General features: G+C 41.5%; 1 protein-coding gene across 3 annotated transcripts; it reads left to right on the plus strand.

The window, feature by feature from the left end:
- The first annotated feature begins 53 nt into the window (after positions 1 to 53).
- mvb12ba (multivesicular body subunit 12Ba) lies at positions 54 to 17,896 on the plus strand. Of its 3 annotated transcripts, XM_079659437.1 has the most exons (12): positions 54 to 327; positions 2,255 to 2,417; positions 2,531 to 2,585; positions 3,109 to 3,231; positions 4,192 to 4,299; positions 4,390 to 4,486; positions 7,378 to 7,507; positions 8,942 to 9,082; positions 10,374 to 10,468; positions 10,926 to 10,981; positions 11,085 to 11,144; positions 14,351 to 17,896. In XM_079659437.1, exons 4-12 carry the CDS (start codon positions 3,121 to 3,123, stop codon positions 14,435 to 14,437), a joined length of 885 nt encoding a protein of 294 aa, XP_079515563.1. In that variant the 5' UTR covers positions 54 to 327; positions 2,255 to 2,417; positions 2,531 to 2,585; positions 3,109 to 3,120; the 3' UTR covers positions 14,438 to 17,896. The 3 variants fall into 3 exon arrangements, with proteins under 3 accessions (XP_079515563.1, XP_079515562.1, XP_079515561.1); XM_079659436.1 differs by lacking the exon at positions 2,255 to 2,417; XM_079659435.1 differs by lacking the exons at positions 2,255 to 2,417; positions 2,531 to 2,585 and having other exon boundaries at positions 56 to 327.
- Positions 17,897 to 20,401: the final 2,505 nt, after the last annotated feature.

Below are 20,401 nucleotides of genomic sequence, written 5' to 3' on the forward strand. Positions count from 1 at the left end.
ACCTCTGCCCATCATTTGCAAGTGTGAGTGTTTACCATAGGTGTTTACATGGAGGTTCAATGCGGAGGCTCCAGGCGGGGGGGGGGGCCCCTTCTCCACTGATCGCTCCCCGGATCACAATCACCTCCGACAGCTCCACCCATGATGGCACACTAGCTGGAGAACCACAATGCAAACATAAACATAGCAGCAGCAGCAGCAGCTCATGTGTTGCATTGTTTCGTTGATTTGAGCAATTTCGTAAACATGCAAGTCTCCCTAAAGCTGTGAAAGAACGGACACAGAAGAAAATACAGCTCGGTGGAATCCAACTGCTAACCTCGCCTGGTAAGTTGATTACTCGGTTAGTTAGCTTAGCATTAGCAGTGTGTGTTTAGGCGACACTTTATAGACCTTTCTTATCACAAACGGTGGGATAACGTTATTACAGTGACTTAAATATACATTCAGATATAAACTGAGCATTGTAAAATAAGTGTTGAAAATAAAAAAGCTAACGCTCACAGCTTTGCCCGTTGGTGTCAGTTGGTGTTTGGTTACAAGCGAACGTTAGCTTGCTAGCTTGTTAGCTGTGTCGTATAGCTAACCTATCTTCAATCAACGGTCCGTGTAAAAAAAAATGTCAGGTTTAACCTGAAAGTTGGCCATATTTGTACTCTCTGTAGGCTAATGTTGACTTATATGAGTAGTGTTGCGACCATTGGATATAGAGAGCACGAAAGTAAAGGGATTGCCTCTATTGTGGACCTTTTTGTTTTCCAAATAAATAAGCTGTTCTGTTCGATCCCAGGTCTCCTATATCTTCCAAATCGACCCAAAATGTATCAAAATCAGTTCAAAGAGAGTACACATATGGACATTTTCTGTTTTAAACTGCCATTTGTAATGCTGTATATGCCAGAAATGGACTCAGCATCCTCATTAACCCCCATAACCACTCCAAATTGCACAATAAATGTTTTAACTATTGTCTCTATAGGCTATAATGGTAATTGATGCTAATGTGTGTATACAGCTATTAGCTTACGTTGGTTACTATACTTTTCAATACATTTTGTAAATTGGTTTCGCCGGTTTGTACTCATAACTCATTTTTTACGCAGTGTACTAGTAGGTTAAACCGGTTATAAACACAGACGTTTCGAAATAAACACATTAATATGTCACTTGTGGTTGTCATAACACTGTATATATAAAGGCGTTTGTTTTGAGTAAACAATGTGATTTTTAAATGGAGTTTTGTGAGCTCTGCAATGCATGACTGTATCTTAAATGCACTGACACACCAAACAGACATTAAATACCTAGCTGCCACTTATATGTTTAATGTTAATTTGTCATTTTTACTTTTTTAAGACTGATTGATTCACTTAAAAAGAATCACTAGGTTATCTGTAATCCCACAATACCATTCTTCCCTGGCTAAGTCATGCAGCACTTCCTCTCAGACTGTGTGTATGCATGCATGTCCTTTCATTGGATTGTCAGACCTTATTGCTCAGCCTTGAAAAATGCAGTGTATTTTCCCCATCTGTGATACTAATCTTAACATAGAGCTATGTGAGAGGCTCAGGACTGGATAGGAAAACATCTGGGTTTTTAGACTGTTGGCTAAATAAACAGTTATTTGAAGATGTTTGTTCTTCAACCTGAGATACACTAATATTGAGCCAGCCAGCCTTTTGTTGACTCTCTCTGAGTCACAGCTCAGAACAGATGACTGTGGTAGTTAAGGCCATGCTATGCAGGAGGCCTCTGGTATCCAGGCAGCTTAAATAAGGTTCCTTTCTCTGTCTAAATCCTGCCCTGAATGTTTATTATCATTCTGCTAAATTGCTGTAAGGCCTGCACAATTAGGTTCAAAATTATAACCAGGATATCCAGTTGATATCAGAATTATTGTGCAGCGTATTTTTATTGCACTTAAATAAACCGAGCCCTGCTTTCACATCTACATGCCTGCAATTGTACAAAATGCGGGTCACACCCTACCTACCAGATCAGGAATGTATTGCAATATGTATTGAGATTTAAATAAAATACAGGAATATGTGTAGAATGAACCACTCTCATGCACTTGACAGCTCAATTATAATGTTATATTACCAGGATAGAACATGTTAAGCTCATTTAGACCATCACATTTGTAAACACATTGTGAATGGAGATACCACAGCAAAAAGCAGATGGACCTGCTGTTTTAGGCTATGATCCAACAGATAAACAGATATCACCTTTCCCCTCTGGACTGTAGTTGCAACATTAAAGGAAGACATTCACAGGATGCAGCTGCTGGGTGTGTCTGCAGTGGGATGATAGCCCTCCAAAAGTTAGGGCATGACATCTGGATCACTGGCTGGTGTCTGGCTCTTTAGGAAGGGCTTCATTTGACACACAGCCTGAGCAGAGCAGGTCAGGTATGGAGTCATTACAATTGTGTTTATTGTGCATCCCCGTGTTGTGGTATATTCAATTCTTTGTTTTGATGTTCTAATCTAATTCTTCAGTGCATGCCTCCCTTTGTGTGCAGCAAGCAGGAGAGCAAACCGTTTTTTTGAGCGCAGTGAAGATGTTGTTTTTGAAAGGTAATGCCAACAAGTATGGATTGAACATCATACCATTTTTTTGTGAATTTGTAAATGATTTCATAGCTCTCGGGCTTTTGGAAAGGTTTGGATCACATGTGTCGAAAAACAGTCATAAGCTAGAATCTAATTCTAAAAATAGAATCATATTCACTATCAAGCCTATTTGTAAATGATAGCCTACCCTACACTTCTGTCTGCTTTGTGTGCATGTATCCTCAGCTGTTTTCTGTCAGACAGATTAAAGAGCAGATAAGAAAGCAGGAAGACAAGTATTTTAAACATTCAGCATCAATGCCAATTCCCTAGGTCACAGTTTTGATATAAACACATTTTAGATAATTGACAAAGCTTAGATCATAACATCAGACCTGACAGCCCAATATCTGTACGTGTAGATTAAAAAGTCCAGCCGTTAAAGGAAATGGAAGAGCACATTTAGCTCACCTTCATTCCAGGTCAAATCACCCATCCAAGCATCTCTCGTTAAAATGTTTAACCTGTCACGGTGCTTTTGTTGCAGAACGCTACGAAGATGCCTGAAGTTCGGGAACTTTCTGAGGCTTTGCCAGAGATGCCAATGGACCCAATCACTGGAGTTGGAGTAGTGGCCTCCAGGAACCGGGCCCCCAGCGGATATGATGTGGTGAGTTACTGAACTCACACCAAGGGCTGGGTATCAATTAGTATTTAACAATTCTGAATCTGCTAGTTAATACCGCTTCTAGCCATAATGGATTCAGTTTTATTCCAAGAATCGATTCACATTTTTCAGTCTTGCCGCAACGCTGTTTTCCATTTTTTTTTCTACGGCGTGAGCTCCGTAATGTCCCGCTCACATGGCACTTAGACTTTATGCAGCATCCGGGGAAACAAACTAGGAAATCCTCCTCGCTCTGTCCGCTCGTCATGACTCACAGGGCGGACTCCTGAGCTATTTTGAATCGCGAATCGATTGTGAACCGAATCGTGACCCCTACTGTTTTTACATGTGACTCCATTTGAACACATCATCATAACGTTGTAATTTAGCTCTGCCCAATTCAAATGTTTAACTGAATAGAGCATGCGATTGTTAAGGGGACAGGGAGGAAAGGTGGACGCTCCGACAGGAAACAGCTGTTGGTGAGACGGAGCTGAGATGAGCAAAAATGCTCCAAAGATAAGGCGTTCAATTCAGCAGTTAAAAGATATTAGCTTATATATCAGAATCAGAATCAAGTTATTGCCAGGTACGTTTACACATACAAGGAATTTGCTTTGGTATCTGGTGGTGTGAACATAAACAAACTAATAAAATAAGTTGCAAAGTAGGTAAAAAAAAAAAATATATATAAGGATAATACAAATTAAGTATTTTTAAGATACAGTTTAGCGTAAAAAAAGTATACTCCAGACAAGTATTTTCACCAAATGTTAATGTAACTATACAAATAACCTTAAAGCTAAAAGATATAAGCATAAAAGCTTAAATAAAAGCCAGTCTAAGAAATCAGATGTGATTATTCCAGGTGGAGGGAAAGGTGGACGACGTGTTTAAAGAAGGCTCTGAGCTCCAGATATGGTGACCGTTGTTTCAGCTTCAGTTTGACCTCTCTGCCTCCAGGTGTCCACCACCACAGACGGCCTGGACGCTGACCTGTGGAAAGACGGCCTCTTCAAATCCAAGGTGACGCGCTACCTGTGCTTCACCAGGGTCTTCTCGAAAGAAAATGTAAGTCCTCTCCTCTCACCGACCTGCCGTTGCATGTTACAATCTTACGTCATACATGTAGCATTTGAATGATTTGATCTTCTTCTTCAGAGCCATTTAGGCAATGTTCTGGTGGACATGAAGCTGATTGATATAAAGGACACTCTGCCTGTTGGATTCATCCCCATCCAGGAGACTGTTGACACTCGTAAGTTCTCAAGTCCAGTAGAAATACACTGATAGCATCGCTGTGTGCAAAAACAATTTGCCTGAAAATAATCCAAATGAAGTCATTAAATCCCCAAAGATGGAAGAGCAGCTTTGTTAAAGGTCCCCTATTATACTGTTTTTCATCAATATATTACAAGTCTCAGATATATACAAAACATGTCGAAATACTCGGGATGTAACGATACCAAAAACTCACGGTACGGTATTTATCGCGATATTGAATTTTTTTTTTTTTAAATTTGGGGGGGAAAAATCTATTTGGAAATTTTAAAAAAATGTACTTGAAATGTTTTTCTTTTTTAAATAATAAATCTGATTTGTACAGCGTTTTAGTAGGATAGTAGTATTTTAAAGTGTCAAAAACAAAGTGAGAGTAGCAGACTGGAACAAGAACAACCAGTGTTTTTATACCTACTAGTACTACCAAACAAAGCAGGCATTTTCTTTGTGCCACTGCACCTCACAAATAAACAAGGACATTTAATAATCAGACCCTGCAATAAAATAAATCAAGTTTCACTTTAGTTTTTCAAGTAACTCTCTCACTCACTCACTCAGCATCATCAGACGGAATATGAGCATGTCCACATTTCCAGGTAGAAGCTGGGATGTTTGGGCGTTTACAATATCCCCTGCTGTGGAAAAAACTCTCTCGCTTGGTACTGATGTTGCTGGGACAGCAGTGGTCGCGTTAACCAAATAACCCTAACCCTTTTTTTATTTTTTATAAATTGTTGTAGATTTTGTCAGTCTCACGACAGTATTGAGACGTTTATTTATCGCGATATTCGGTATATCGTTACATCCCTACGAAATACCAAACAGATCATTGCAGCATCCCATGATCCCCTCTGTTTCAAAAGTGCTGATTCTGTGTCTGTAGCTTTAAATGCTAATGAGCTGCTGCTGGCCACGCCCCTCTGAGAGATGATTAGTTTAAAAAGAACACAATGGTGCTCTAGGGGGAGATGCAGGTGATAAGGGGGGGGGGGGGGGGGGCTTACCTTGGTTGGTGATTGGCTAATGGTTACACAAGACAAAACATCATAAAGTGGCCAAAATCTGATCAGCTCATTTTCAGACAGGTTTTTATAGAAATGGATCAGGACAAAAAGAGAGAGAATCTTTGTTCCTGAAACTTTCAGAGTCTCTTTCCACAGAAGGGACACATGTTGATGTAGAGGAGACATGAAGAAGAGGGGACACATGTTGATGTAGAAGAGACATGAAGAAGAGGGGACACATGTTGATGTAGAGGAGACATGAAGAAGAGGGGACACATGTTGATGTAGAAGAGACATGAAGAAGAGGGGACACATGTTGATGTAGAAGAGACATGCAGAAGAGGGGACACATGTTGATGTAGAAGAGACATGAAGAAGAGGGGACACATGTTGATGTAGAAGAGACATGGAGAAGAGGGGACACATGTTGATGTAGAAGAGACATGAAATAGAGAGAACACATGTTGATGTAGAAGAGACATGAAGAAGAGGGGACACATGTTGATGTAGAAGAGACATGGAGAAGAGGGGACACATGTTGATGTAGAAGAGACATGAAGAAGAGGGGACACATGTTGATGTAGAAGAGACATGGAGAAGAGGGGACACATGTTGATGTAGAAGAGATATGAAGAAGAGGGGACACATGTTGATGTAGAAGAGACATGAAGAAGAGGGGACACATGTTGATGTAGAAGAGACATGAAGAAGAGGGGACACATGTTGATGTAGAAGAGACATGGAGAAGAGGGGACACATGTTGATGTAGAAGAGACATGAAGAAGAGGGGACACATGTTGATGTAGAAGAGACATGAAGAAGAGGGGACACATGTTGATGTAGAAGAGACATGAAGAAGAGGGGACACATGTTGATGTAGAGGAGACATGAAATAGAGAGAACACATGTTGATGTAGAAGAGACATGGAGAAGAGGGGACACATGTTGATGTAGAAGAGACATGAAATAGAGAGAACACATGTTGATGTAGAAGAGACATGGAGAAGAGGGGACACATGTTGATGTAGAAGAGACATGAAGAAGAGGGGACACATGTTGATGTAGAAGAGACATGAAGAAGAGGGGACACATGTTGATGTAGAAGAGACATGAAGAAGAGGGGACACATGTTGATGTAGAAGAGACATGGAGAAGAGGGGACACAGGTTGATGTAGAAGAGACATGAAGAAGAGGGGACACATGTTGATGTAGAAGAGACATGAAGAAGAGGGGACACAGGTTGATGAAGAAGAGGGGACACATGTTGATGTAGAAGAGAGATGAAGAAGAGGGGACACATGTTGATGTAGAAGAGACATGGAGAAGAGGGGACACATGTTGATGTAGAAGAGACATGGAGAAGAGGGGACACAGGTTGATGTAGAAGAGACATGAAGAAGAGGGGACACAGGTTGATGTAGAAGAGACATGGAGAAGAGGGGACACAGGTTAATGTAGAAGAGACATGAAGAAGAGGGGACACATGTTGATGTAGAAGAGACATGGAGAAGAGGGGACACAGGTTGATGTAGAAGAGACATGAAGAAGAAGGGACACATGTTGATGTAGAAGAGACATGGAGAAGAGGGGACACATGTTGATGTAGAAGAGACATGAAGAAGAGGGGACACATGTTGATGTAGAAGAGAGATGAAGAAGAGGGGACACATGTTGATGTAGAAGAGACATGGAGAAGAGGGGACACATGTTGATGTAGAAGAGACATGAAGAAGAGGGGACACGTGTTGATGTAGAAGAGACATGGAGAAGAGGATTCTGCACAATAGGTGATCTTTCAGTAACTACCCCTAAGGTCTCTAGTGGTGTAGAGTGATTGAGCTCGGTGTGCTGGTTTTCCCACAGAGGAGCAGGCCTTCAGGAAGAGGCGACTCTGCATCAAGTTTATTCCTCGGGACTCCACAGAGGCGGCCATCTGCGACATCCGCATCCTGGGGCGCTCCAAACAAGCCCCCCCTCAGTACACCTTCATAGGGTGAGCAGCTTTTTTAAATGTTATATTTACCACTGCAATCATCCCGCTACCACACAGTATTCCACATGTTCAATTATTTAATAGATACTGCTTAACTGTCTGCATTCCTTTTGATCTAATAGTGTTATTCTTTTTGTCTCCGTCTATACTGCTGTACTCTAAGGTAATTCACTTCAGAAACCCTTTTTGTTATATTCCATGGAATGCTCTTAACATCCTGATAGCAATGAATACATGAAATGCTTTGATCAAAAATCCATAAAAAAATATCCTCTGTGGAAGCCGTGGCGCTGTAAAAAGCACGACCAATCATCTGAGCCGGCCCGGCTAAAGTAACTGGATGGCCTACCTGCCTGTCAGCCTTCCATCTGTGCACAAACTTATCTCGTGCCCTCATTGGTCATGTGCGCGTTCGTGTGTGTTGGAGGAGGGGCTCTGTAAGGAAGGGGCAGATTTTTTTCCGGCTGTGTATTTTCAAATTCTAGCGCACTCGAGCTGGTTTCTCAAAATTTACCTACCCCACCTTTAACACAGAAAGTTAAAGGCTAATGTCGAATAAAAGATCAATTGCAGGGATGGGCAATTTGGATGGTGGTGGTGGCCACATAATGTATGTACTGACCACCAGGGGGCCGCAGATTCACTTGGAACACACACACACACAAATTAGTAGTAGTGGCGGCTCAAGTTGCTTACTTTCATTACAGCAACGATCTGTAAACATAATCAACGTTGTGGTTCACCCCTGAATTCAGTGAAAAGATATTCTTTCTCACACTTTTCTTGGAAAACACGATTTTTTCCTCAGATACCTTTCTCTTGGGGGGGCTGTGCTCATATGTTACCCGCTCTATCGAAATCAGTCGGAAGTCGCAACTGCTCATTTAAAAATAAAATGATACAATTCGATTACATTACCCTCGATTCCCAGTTAGTTCCCATGGAAAGTTTCCAATATGGAGCATTTCCAAAATTCCCCACCTTAACTTCCCATGGAAATGTTCCGCCCCTTTGCAACCTTACACAGCGGCCAGGCGTGTCTCTTCGTGTATATAATCCAAGGGAAAGACAACAAAGACAGATTCAAGACTTGACTTGTGAAAGCAAAAGCATTGAAGTTTCAGAATCAGTTTTATTACCAGGCAGGTTCCCACATTTGGTGTCGTGGTGCTTACATCAAATAAAACAAGAAAACTATAATTACATTAAAATATATATTCAAAAATACATTGAATATGGTTTTAATCCTAGAAATAGAAAATAACATATGTGATTCACTTAGATGTGGAGGTTTGAAACTAAAAACTTCAAGTGTGTGCTTAAAGAGAATTAAAGAAGCATACATCTCAGAACGACCTCCTCCCTATATTCGATTAATGTGGAATGTAAAATGGAGTGCTTCTGCTTAACAGTGTTTATTCCCTTGTCTTACAGAGAGCTCAACAACATGGGCATCTGGTACCGCATGGGGAACGTACCCCGAGCCCAGGACTGCTCTCACACTCCCTCCGCTAACAACATCCAGAATGTGAACTCCAGTGGACCCGCTCCGGTGCCAGCCACTGCTATGCCCAAGTATGTGCACTATAATTCACGGTCGTCCATCTCAGACAGGTCTGCATCTACACACATGTCTGATTCTAAAAAACAGGATGTGTGCTCTCCTTAGAGCAGGGTTGTCAAACTCAATGTCATCACGGGCCACATCAGCATTATGGTTGCACTCAAAGGGCCGGTTGTAACTTTAAGACTATAAAAAATACATACATAAATATTTAATATATATAAAATAATGTATTATATTACCTTATTGCCTCTGCATTGGATTATTATCGGATAGGGTAATAACTTCATAATTAACTACGCCTGAAAGCAGAAGTCTACGGCAAATAATTGCAAGTCTCTTCAGTGAGAATCTCACAAAATGATTTAAAAAGAAACGCCAAAAAAAAAAAAAAGAAGAAGTGACATTTTGGAAAAAAAAGTAGAATTTAAAAAAAATAAGTCAAATTCTGAGAAAAAAGTTAAATTTGAGATGCATTGTGGGATATGTAGTTTATGGGCAACGTGCTTCTGTAAATCGCCATGTAACCGTATAATAAACATATTATATTCTTTGCAAGCTCTTGTGGGGCCACAGAAAATTAAGTCGCGGGCCGGATTTGGCCCCCGTACCTTGAGTTTGACACCCCTGCCTTAGAGGAAAGGGGAAGTTGGGAAATGTGATGCTTAAAGGTCCTTTCACCCCAAACTGACACCAAAGAACGTCGCCTCACGTCTCCTGCGTCTTGGCCAACAAAAATACTTCATAGACATGTTTTTTGTATATCTGAGACCTATGTTATTGCCTAAAAACAGCATGATAGGTGCCCTTTAAAACATGCATCAAACCGTGTCATGAGAAATATAGGATGAAAACACCCACTCTGATGCTGTCGAGCCACATGTATTTACACACATAAGCAAATAGTCCCACCTCATGCCTCCAAAGAGAAAGCTGCTTTTCGCTAAATGTTACATTGTCGGGAGAAGGAGCAGCACTGAACTACAAATGAATGAAGAGCCGTTATTTTCTGATCGTTTCAAGGTGGATACACTCAAGTACAATTAAACACACCTCCCCACAACACCGTAGGAAAGTGCATGAGAGGAAGTTATTTACTGATCCCTTAAAGGAGTTGACTTGTGGTCCAAATAAAGGGAGGAGAGAAAAGACCCCTGAGAGCCTCCAGCTGTTTCCAGTCCATTCCTCTGCACCTGCTGCAGGTTCCCAAGTGTTTGTCAGACACAGAAGTAAAGACTATTTGTTGTGGGAAACAGTCCCAGGTGATAATGCTTTGTGTTTTTATTCTTTTTGTTTCCAAAGACACATCTCCATGACGCTCCCAGCCAGCTTCAGAGGGAAGAACACGACCAGACCGGACTACGAGCACCAGAACTCCAACCTGTACGCCATCTCAGGTCAGCATCTACACGCACGCACGCACGCACGCACGCACAGACAGACAGACAGACAGACAGACAGACAGACAGACAGACATTACGCTCAAAGCACTGCTGTACAGACTCGTGTTTTTGTTTAGTTCTCCCCATAGATCCAACTTCTCTCCCAGTGCAACAGATTGATGCTTTTAAAGGGACCCTCATAGGTTTTGGGGGGATTTCTCCGTCCTGTAGTGTGTTCTATAGACGTGGTGCATGTAAAAGGTCTGCAAAGGATAACATCCCTGTGTTCCCTTCAGAGGGAGTTTCTCCAATGAATACACTTGAAAATGATCATGAAGGGGCCCCTTTAACTTTAAAATGTATGAACTTCCATGGTCCACCGCTTTGCTTTGCCTTTACTATTCCTGAATACATGTATTTTATATTTCCGCTCTGCTGTGGCTCTAAAATGGAACTTGTTTGTCTCTCTCAGCGATGGATGGAGTGCCTTTCATCATCTCGGATAAGTTCGCCTGTGCCTCGTCTGACGTAAGTAGCCTCACAGTTTCCTCTTGGCTGGCGGCCCGGCCTGATGGAGACTCACAGGTTTCTATATTTGTTGACTAAACCACTGTCTGCTCTCCATGTGCAGCTGCAGCAGGTGGACCTGATGGGCATTACCATCAAGTCACTGGCTGAGATCGAGAAAGAGGTTAGTAGAACAATGTTATTGAGTTACTACAGTTCATCTCATTTTAATAGTATAAATTGTTGGGAAATTAAAGGTGACCTATCATGCAAAATGCACTTTTATCCATGAATATGTGTCCCCGGTGTTCCAGGGAACTCACCAAGTGTCAGAAAACACAACCCTCTCTATTTTCCTCCATACCCAAATCTCTTAAAAAGGGGCTGCAACGGATCTGATACAGACTGATCCAGATTTGAACACTTTTATGACGTCACAGAAGTTGCGCTACGCCTATTGGGCCAACTCCACCAATCAGGAGGAGACAGCCACGGACATTGCCGTTCAAAGCGCTGGAGACGCTGTAGTACATATGCCAGGCCTGTAGATGGTGCTGTTCTCACAGAATCAGCCCATGCAAAGACAGTGTTCAATTGAGCGAAATGAGGAATGGCTAAAATGCATGATCTGTTTGGTATTTTGAAAAATAAAAAGTATAAATATGCCTTATATAGGTATGGTCCTACACTATATTATTCAAATATAGCATGATAGGTCCACTTTAAGTTTATTTCAGAGAAACAAAGTCATTTAAAATCTATCTTTTATGATGACTTATGGCGCATTTCCACTGCAGCACGTAGCACAGTTTAAGCGTGCCGTGCCAAACCCGGCCCCCTTTTTGTTGCGTTTCCACTAGGGGTAGTTCCGAAATCCAGGTTCTCTCCGGGCCAACAACCGGGCTGAGTATGCTAAACTAGAGAGAGAATCGCTGGCTAGGGGGCTACAACTACAACAAAATGAACATATTTGACCGTGATTTAATTGTAATACACGTTTCAAAATGATGCCGAAGTAACAACATACTGATACTGGTTAGTAAAAACCATGAATTAATGCTTTGACAAGTCTGCAGACAGACGGCAGGCGAAAAACCTTTTAAAATGCGTGTTTTCTGAATGGAGCTTGGCTAAGCTAACGCAGTATCTGCTCCGACCGTCCACACTCACAACAACGGCCTACAGACATAAATAAACCAGCGACTGTATTCTCCATGACACAGACAGTCTGTGGTTTGTACTTGTTTAACTTTTGTCTAGTTTCTGAACAGATATGAGGAGCTGTGAGCTCTGAGGGCTAACCGCTAACCGCTGATGTTGGTTTTGTGGTTCTCATTGAAGATGACGTCACGGCTCCACCTACACTGCGTTACTATAGTTACTGCCCCAGTTCCTAAACTGTAATGGGAACGCAGCATAAAGTGAGCCTGGCCTAACGAGGCCTAACTATACCGTACTAAGCCCTGCGAGGCCCTGCAGTGGAAATGCGCCATTACTAGTCTCCAGTTGCAGATATCAAACCCTGAGTATACACAAACACCAGTTATTTAGAATACACATGTCTGTCTAACCAATGGGAACAGAGCACAGAGACATGTTGATTACAGCAGTAACATCTGTCTGCTAACTGCATAACAATGGTCACCCTACTGTGTGTCAATAGTAGCAGACAGAGGGACATCAGACATGTGTATTACAGCTGTGGAGAGAAACAGAAACAGTAGAGACAAAATATAACTAAATGACACCTCAATGATATATTTACAACACACTGTGTCTACCAGAGGTCATCTGCTGTCTCCCGTGTGTGATATTACCTAGTCTAATTCATCCATACCTTCCTCATTGTAACATAGTATGGGCTTTCCCAACTACTCTCCATGAAAGTGTGTCCCTTCAGACACGCTTTGTACAGATTATGACATCAAATAGTTGTTTTATTTTATAAAATCATTTCAGGTAAAGGCACTTTAATACCTACTAAATTCACAGAGTCGTTCTTATGCAAAACGCCACTAATCAAGGGAACAAAGCTCTGTAACGGCCTTCCAATCAGAGCAGAAAACTGGCGGCATGGCTTTAAAATAATCACATGACCCCTGAATGAGACCTGGGTTGCGTTCCAATAGTCCATTTAGCGTAGGAACCTTCCTAACCGAGTGAAATGACCCGGAAGTCCCTCAGTGGCAGCCATGATAAGTGCCGATCCAATTCTCCAAATGAAAGGAAAGGAGGTTTCAAACTTCCTTTATAACCTCCTTTAGCTTAGGAACCACTGGACCTCCCTTACCGAAAGGAGAGGAGAAAATGCTGCCCCACAATGCTTTGCAGCCGCAACATTTGCGTCACACAACAGTCGGCCGTTCACGGAAACAAACGATTATGATAGAGAAATGATATCATGAAAGTTACGGTGCTTATTAAGCATTTTAAAACGTATGTGGTAAGTTGCCCAAGTGCTTTGTTTTGAACGTTCATCAGTATTATAATCAAAAAGAGAAATATGAACGTTAGTTTTTACTGAAATGATCAAATAAAGACATTTCACTGAGCTGTGTGGAGTTTGTTCAACTTTTAAAAGATGCTTGAATGGTGATATACACAGTGATAGATGTTAAAGACTAACATTTATAATAAATACATTTGTATTGATTTTAAGATATGTTCATACAATCATACGTATTGGGATCATTTGTATTAATGTGGACCGGAGGGAGAGGGTGACGAGCATAAGTTTCACTTTCCTTTTTTATTTCAATAACAACTTTGGTCATGAAGAATATGTTTCTCTGTTGTTCATAAAGCATAAAGCAACAGCATCAGAGCACGGTGCAGAGTCTCTAGATGATTCCCTCGTTCTTATTAAACATCCATGTTGTAGTCCGCTGTATAGAAAACTGTAGTTTCCATAGTTTCCCCACAGCAGCAGACGCACATTCAGGACGTCCGCTGGCGCATCACAAACACGTCAGATAGTGAAAGTGCAGTCGGATTCTCTAAAGTACCGCAGTCTCTTCTCCTAAGTCCTTTTGAATTCTCCTATCCACTATCCCTTAACCCCGTGACGTTTCACTCAGAGGTCAAGGAATAGGAGATAGGGTTAGAACTTAGGAGCTGATTTTTGGATTATCGGAACGCAACCCTGGTTCACAGTCACATCAGAGTTAGTATATTTAAATTAGAATATCTTGTCCATTTTTATTGAATTCAAGCAATTGTTTGTATATTGATGTTGTGTTTTATATAAAATTGTGATTTTTAAAATTATTTAATCTAGAGGTTTTACATGTTGCCTCTTCCTGCACTGTTTATCATGTTATCTGTTATGTTTGTGTATTTTAAATTGTGCAAAAGCCTTAAATAGTAATAATGTACCCCTTCCTCTGCCAGTATGACTACAGTTTCCGCACAGAGCACAGTGCAGCGGCCCGGCTCCCCCCCAGCCCCACCAGGACCCCCCTGAGCTCGGAGGCCTGAGGGTCCACACCGTCTTTGTTCTTAGTGTGTACAGGAAGTTAAACTCTGAGGATCTGCGTCTGAAACCCACTACCAACACCGTTATGATGGGATGGAATCGCTCATTGTCGGACAGCACAGATGCAATCCCACTCGTATGATGACTTTAAATCCATTTATTTCCTCGAGAGAATCGTGGAGGACTTGTTCCAAACTACAAAGGATTACATAGGAGGGCATTTTCTTCTGATGGACGGCTCTCTGAAATCCAGTGAGAGCGGCATTATGTCGGCCTTTTGTGTTCATCAACCCCAATGCGCTGTGATTGGCCGAAATCATGGTAACCCCTCCCATTATATGTGTTGCAAAGACTAAAGGAAATGCCCCGTGAGTGATGGGGGACGCCTGTCATTGCTCACTACATATTACTGTGATATACTGGTGTGACGGTGGGATAGCCTTTCACACCGTACCACTCTGCTCATGGTTTTTGTTTTATATATAGATTAACGTATAAGTGAAGAACACTTTTTTCAGTACTTTTACTTTAAAATACTATGAACATAAACACATTTACAGACTGTATACTAAGAGGAACACTCCCAGTGTCCCCTCCTTGATAAAGAGTAGAGCCAGGCATGAACTAAGTGTTTGAACAAGTTACATTTAACCAGAGTTCATTGATAGCACCTGTTACATTTTACTGTACTGCTAAGTTTTAGTATTAACTGCAGACCTCGGCATTAGAAGCAGAAACGTTCACTTGTTACATCGAGAAAACTGCAGCTCGCACTAAATCTGCAAATCTTGAGTTTATGGTAAATGCCTTTGTGGAAAAACTTAGATGTTAAAGTATTAGTTTGTTTTTATTACCACTACAGGCACTGAGGTTTGATCCCCAGGTTTAGTTTCCTAACGTCACTCTTAGCTTCTATATTAGACCCTCCAGAAAAACGCGGGCAAAAATCCTTGATAATGCGACTGAACATGCGGGTTTTTATGTGATTTTATGCGGTGAAATTGCGGAAAGTTGCGAAATATGCGGGGAAAAAGAATAACAATTTTATAATATAGGGATGTCTTATTTATTCTCTCTCACACACAACCTGCCACTAACGTTAAACCCCTTTACTATTCAATGAAACACATTCAATGTTTATTTATTGTAAAAGCAATTGGGCTATTTTAATCACACACACACACACACACACACACACACACACACACACACACACACACACACACACACACACACACACACACACACACACACACACACACACACACACACACACACACACACACACACACACACACACACACACACACACACACACACACACACACACACACACACTTCTCCGCCTCATTCTGTTTTCATTTACTCGTTCGTTATCTGACCAGCTTCAATCTTGTAGGCTACTCACTTCGTTTCTTGTAGCCCTCGAAAGGGTTTTGGAGGTTGATGCCTCGCTAAACGTGAGTTGTTTGGCTTTCTTGTCCGCAGCAGCAGAAAGCCTTTTCGAATGTTTGAATGAATCAAAGTGGGTCGTCCCCGTCGATTTTCTCTTATGCTCCAACACACAGTTGCACGGGGTGCAGAATAGTTTCCCCCCACTTTTTGCCCGGTCTTTAGTAGAAATGTTCGTCGGTAAATGAGATGGATTAGATTTTTTCATCTTGGTGTTTTCTCCATCGTGTGAGCTCCACACGTTCACTCTACGGTGTTGTTTACCTTCTGTGATGCGCGAGCTGATGACGTCACGTCAAGACGAGTCAACTTTTTTCCCCCTCAACTTTGTGTGGAAAAATGCGGGGATTATGCGGCCTTTTGATAAATATAATGGCTTTAATTTATAAAGCACTTCATATTTGCATTCAAATCCCGAAGTGCTAACATCGTAAAAAGAATAAAAAGCAATAAATAAAAATAAATAAGTAAAAAGAATAAAATAAGATAAAAGGGTGATAATAAATAAATAAAAGGTCTAGGGAAAGGCTCTATTGAAGAGGTGGGTTTTGAGGCCTTTTTTAAAAACCTCCACGGTCTGTGATGCTCTCATGTGGTCGGGGAGAGCGTTCCACAAATATGCGGCCTTTTAAAAATCTGCGCCATTTTGCTGATTATGCGGTAAATTCTGCGATCGCAGAATCGCGTTTTTCTGGAGGGTCTACTATATATTACCTTTCTAGGTACACAAGCAAAAAGATGTTACAAATTGCAGCTGGTTTTCCATCATGCACGATCAACGGCGAAGATAATAACTGTATTAGACACATTGATTACACGGGGAAAAGCACGGTGCATCTCTCTCGCTAATTGAGCTACACTTTGACTTTTATTGTGGCCTGAGGTGGTTTTAGGAGTCTTAATCATTTCAGTTTGAACCGATTTCCCGTGTCAGTTCCAACTCAAAAAGTTTACCTTGAAGGGATTCTATCAGGATCATTATGACCTAGTGATAATCCCAATTATTCCATACATACATACGTTACATTGTAATCCTTATAGCCGGAAAATACTGGCTTTTTTACCCTAATATCAACAGCTGATATTAGTTTTTGAAGCATTAACATACTGGAGGATTTTACAGTGTGTGGTTCAACTCGTCAGTGCCCTCTGGTGGACAAACTGTGAAATGGCGACACTTGATGGACCTCACATGTATCTGACCTTTCTGTCTTACTTACAGGCAAACATGCCACGATGAAACCCTCAAATATTGTCCGGAGCCTGGGTTCTCTTGTTTAACAAATATATGTCATCATATATATGTTTTTTAGATGTTTTTAATATGCCTTTTAATGCAGTGTGTTGTTAATTTCAGCAGCGTACAAAAAACATGGGCTGCTGCTTTCCTGTACTGAAAATGAAGCTACACTTACTGCACGAATCACAAGTTACATAATCGTTTCCGGGTAGGACTTCATGTGAGCGAGATAACTTCAAAACATTAAGACATGTCCTTTTATGTTAATGCAGTATTGATTGTGTTGAGAAGCACCCCGTTTGATTTCACTCAATTTGTTTCTGCAACGTTACCACAAATGCTCGGATTAACTCCTTCTTATTTTATATTTGTGTTCTTCTAATTTATTAGTCATTGCCGCATTGTGAGCATATTGTCCTGAAGGCTTTGTGGTGTTTTCAGAAATGTTAAAATGGTCGATTGCACTGCTCTCACATGCTCTGTGATAACGCTCATTTCTCCGCAGCTCTCTAGCGTTGTGTCTGCATTAACAACAGTAACACTCCTGTGTAATGTGTGTGTGTGTGTGTATGTGTGTGTGTGTGTGTGTGTGTGTGTGTTAGTGTGCACGCTCGGAGCCAGAGGTTTCAATAGGAACGTTATTTTTGTAGGTTATTGAGAAAACGTCACAGAATTGTTGTCTTGTAGATTATCTTCACTAAACAATGAACAAAACAGCATCAGTTAATTTGTATTATAAGGAAGTCGTATTAAACTATGATGAAAGGAAGCCTCTGACTTTGGTTTGATTTGAGTATGTATGTCACCTGATTTCTGAGCTGGATAAACACATTTGTCCCTAGGAACATTTCTGTCTTCATAATTTTTTAACTGTTCAATAACGCTGTTGTAAGGTGTTGATTCATGCCTTCATCACTTCACGACTCGACTCCTGCAATAGCATCCTCTATGGCATACCATCCAACCTCCTCAATAAACTCCAACATATCCAGAACTCTGCTGCCCGCCTCCTCACCCACACCCGCTCCCGAGACCACATCACTCCCATCCTCCAGAACCTCCACTGGCTCCCCGTCCGTCAAAGAATCCACTTCAAAGTCCTCCTCATTACTTACAAAGCCCTCAACAACCAGGCCCCCCCCCCCCCCCCTACCTCACAGACCTGCTGCATCACGACACCCCTTCCCGCTGCCTCCGCTCATCAGAAGCCAACCTCCTATCCATCCCCACCCGCACCAATCACCGGACCTGGGGGGACAGAGCCTTCTCCGTCGCTGCCCCCTCCCTCTGGAACCCACTCCCACAACCCATCAGAGACTGCACCGACCTCACCACCTTCAAAAAACACTCACAAAAACTCACCTCTTCAATCTGGCTTTTCATGTGTGATTGTTTTTGTATTATTTGACTTTAACTTTCACTATATATTTATTTGTTGTTCCTTTCTTCTCTTTTATTTTCTTTTCACTATTATTGTCTTTGAGCACCTGTAAAAGCGCTAACAAATTAAATCTATTATTATTATTATTATTATATCTCTTTTATCAAAAGCCCAATATCACACACTTTCCATTGGCCTTCAAACGTAAACCCTGGCTTCCTCTGACACCTCTTGAAAGGGTTTTAGAATAACAAAAAGGCCTTTCAAAGATTTCAAGTTAGTTTTTATACTGGGTTCCATAAAAGCTTCAAAGACAGATCACAGTGAGCCTCAGAAACCTCAGCCTCTTTGAGTTAGCACACACTGTTTCAGCTTCATCTCTCTGTGTGTTTTTTTGTATCAAACACGTCAATTAGCTCTCCAGCAAACATGTGGCTTCTCTACAGACAGCTGCTGCCACCGTGGAGCTTTAGAAATAGTGAAGTAACCAATAACAACACAGAGAACAGAAGTGGAAACACGTCATGTTAGTTTGACCTGACTTTATCTGTTGCTCTCAATCACAGATACAGATGTTCCAGTTCCTGTCAGTAGTTTTAGTACGTGTGCAAACCATAATAATCAGAGAAAGTAAGAAATATGTAGTCAGAGTTCAAATGAAATGCTCATTATTTGGTTGTATATATTCCGTTTTAGAGCTATCAGTACTACGCTCATAGAAGGTAACACACACACACACACACACACACACACACACACACACACACAGACACACACACACACACACACACACACACACACACACACACACACACACACACACACACACACACACACACACAAAGTGCTTTGTACTGGTCACACCACACTACTTTTTTTCCACAACCTCTGCAGCAGCTCACACACACTTCACACACGTCTCCGTTAACACACAGGTTATAAAATGTGTTTACAAGGTCGAGAGCTGCCGCTGGTTTCCTGTGAAAAGGTTTTAAAGCTATCTCTGACACAAGCTGCTCGTTAAGACGATGGAAAGATGGAAATCTATGTGTGGGGCACATCAAACAGTGAGTACATGTGTTGCGTCTACAGGCGTGTGATGTTTGATACGATCTAACCTCTGTTTTCTCTTCATGTTTTATCAGCAGCTGTGTGCAGAGGAGCTGTTACAGTGTGTTCATTATTCTCCATCTTCAGTAGCACCACAGAGGAGCTCTGGCACCGAGTGACTGCAGATTAAGGGTTGATGAAGTTTCTATCAAATAGCTCTGTCACAAATGTAAGTTTTATTTTAGATAAGTATTTACAGTTACATATCTATCTATATCTCTTTGCAGGTGTAAGTGAATCTATTTGTGAAGCACAAAGGCACCACATTAACTGTAGTGATTTAGTGGCTCCAAAACTCTCCTCTGCCGAAACCAGGGATCGAACCAGGGACCTTTAGATCTTCAGTCTAACGCTCTCCCAACTGAGCTATTTCGGCACAAAATGGTACTAAACCATGGCAGTGTTCGAAAAACTAAAACAACATCTCTTGAAAAAAGACAGCATTTCCAGAAAATATGTTTAAGCTGTAGTGCCGAGAGATAGGAGTCGGAGGCGGTGCATCGAAGGTGCAAAAGGTTCCTTTATTGAAGAGCAGATTAGCACATGTTGTCCGGTTGCAGTCCGGGAAGAGAAGGGGGAGAAGCAAGGAGGGCACACAATATACACAGGTAGAACACATATGTCCGTGCGGAAACAATACCCCCAACCTGTAGTTCCATGATTGAATTATGTTATACAGTGGTCACTACAAACCAACACTAGGTGACATATTGGCTGTCAATTAGCATTTGACTTTTTTACATTGCAGCCTATGAGTAAACCTATAGGTAGAACACAGGATTG

Source organism: Notothenia rossii (assembly GCF_949606895.1).
Source record: "Notothenia rossii genome assembly, chromosome: 11".
Classification (NCBI taxonomy): Eukaryota; Metazoa; Chordata; class Actinopteri; order Perciformes; family Nototheniidae; genus Notothenia; species Notothenia rossii.

Coding starts and splice junctions, on each gene's coding strand:
- mvb12ba (XM_079659437.1), top strand. CDS start 3,121: ATGCCTGAAGTTCGGGAACTTTCTGAGGCTTTGCCAGAGATGCCAATG. Junction 4,300..4,389: donor GGGTCTTCTCGAAAGAAAAT/GTAAGTCCTCTC, acceptor CTTCTTCTTCAG/AGCCATTTAGGCAATGTTCT. Junction 11,145..14,350: donor TGGCTGAGATCGAGAAAGAG/GTTAGTAGAACA, acceptor TTCCTCTGCCAG/TATGACTACAGTTTCCGCAC.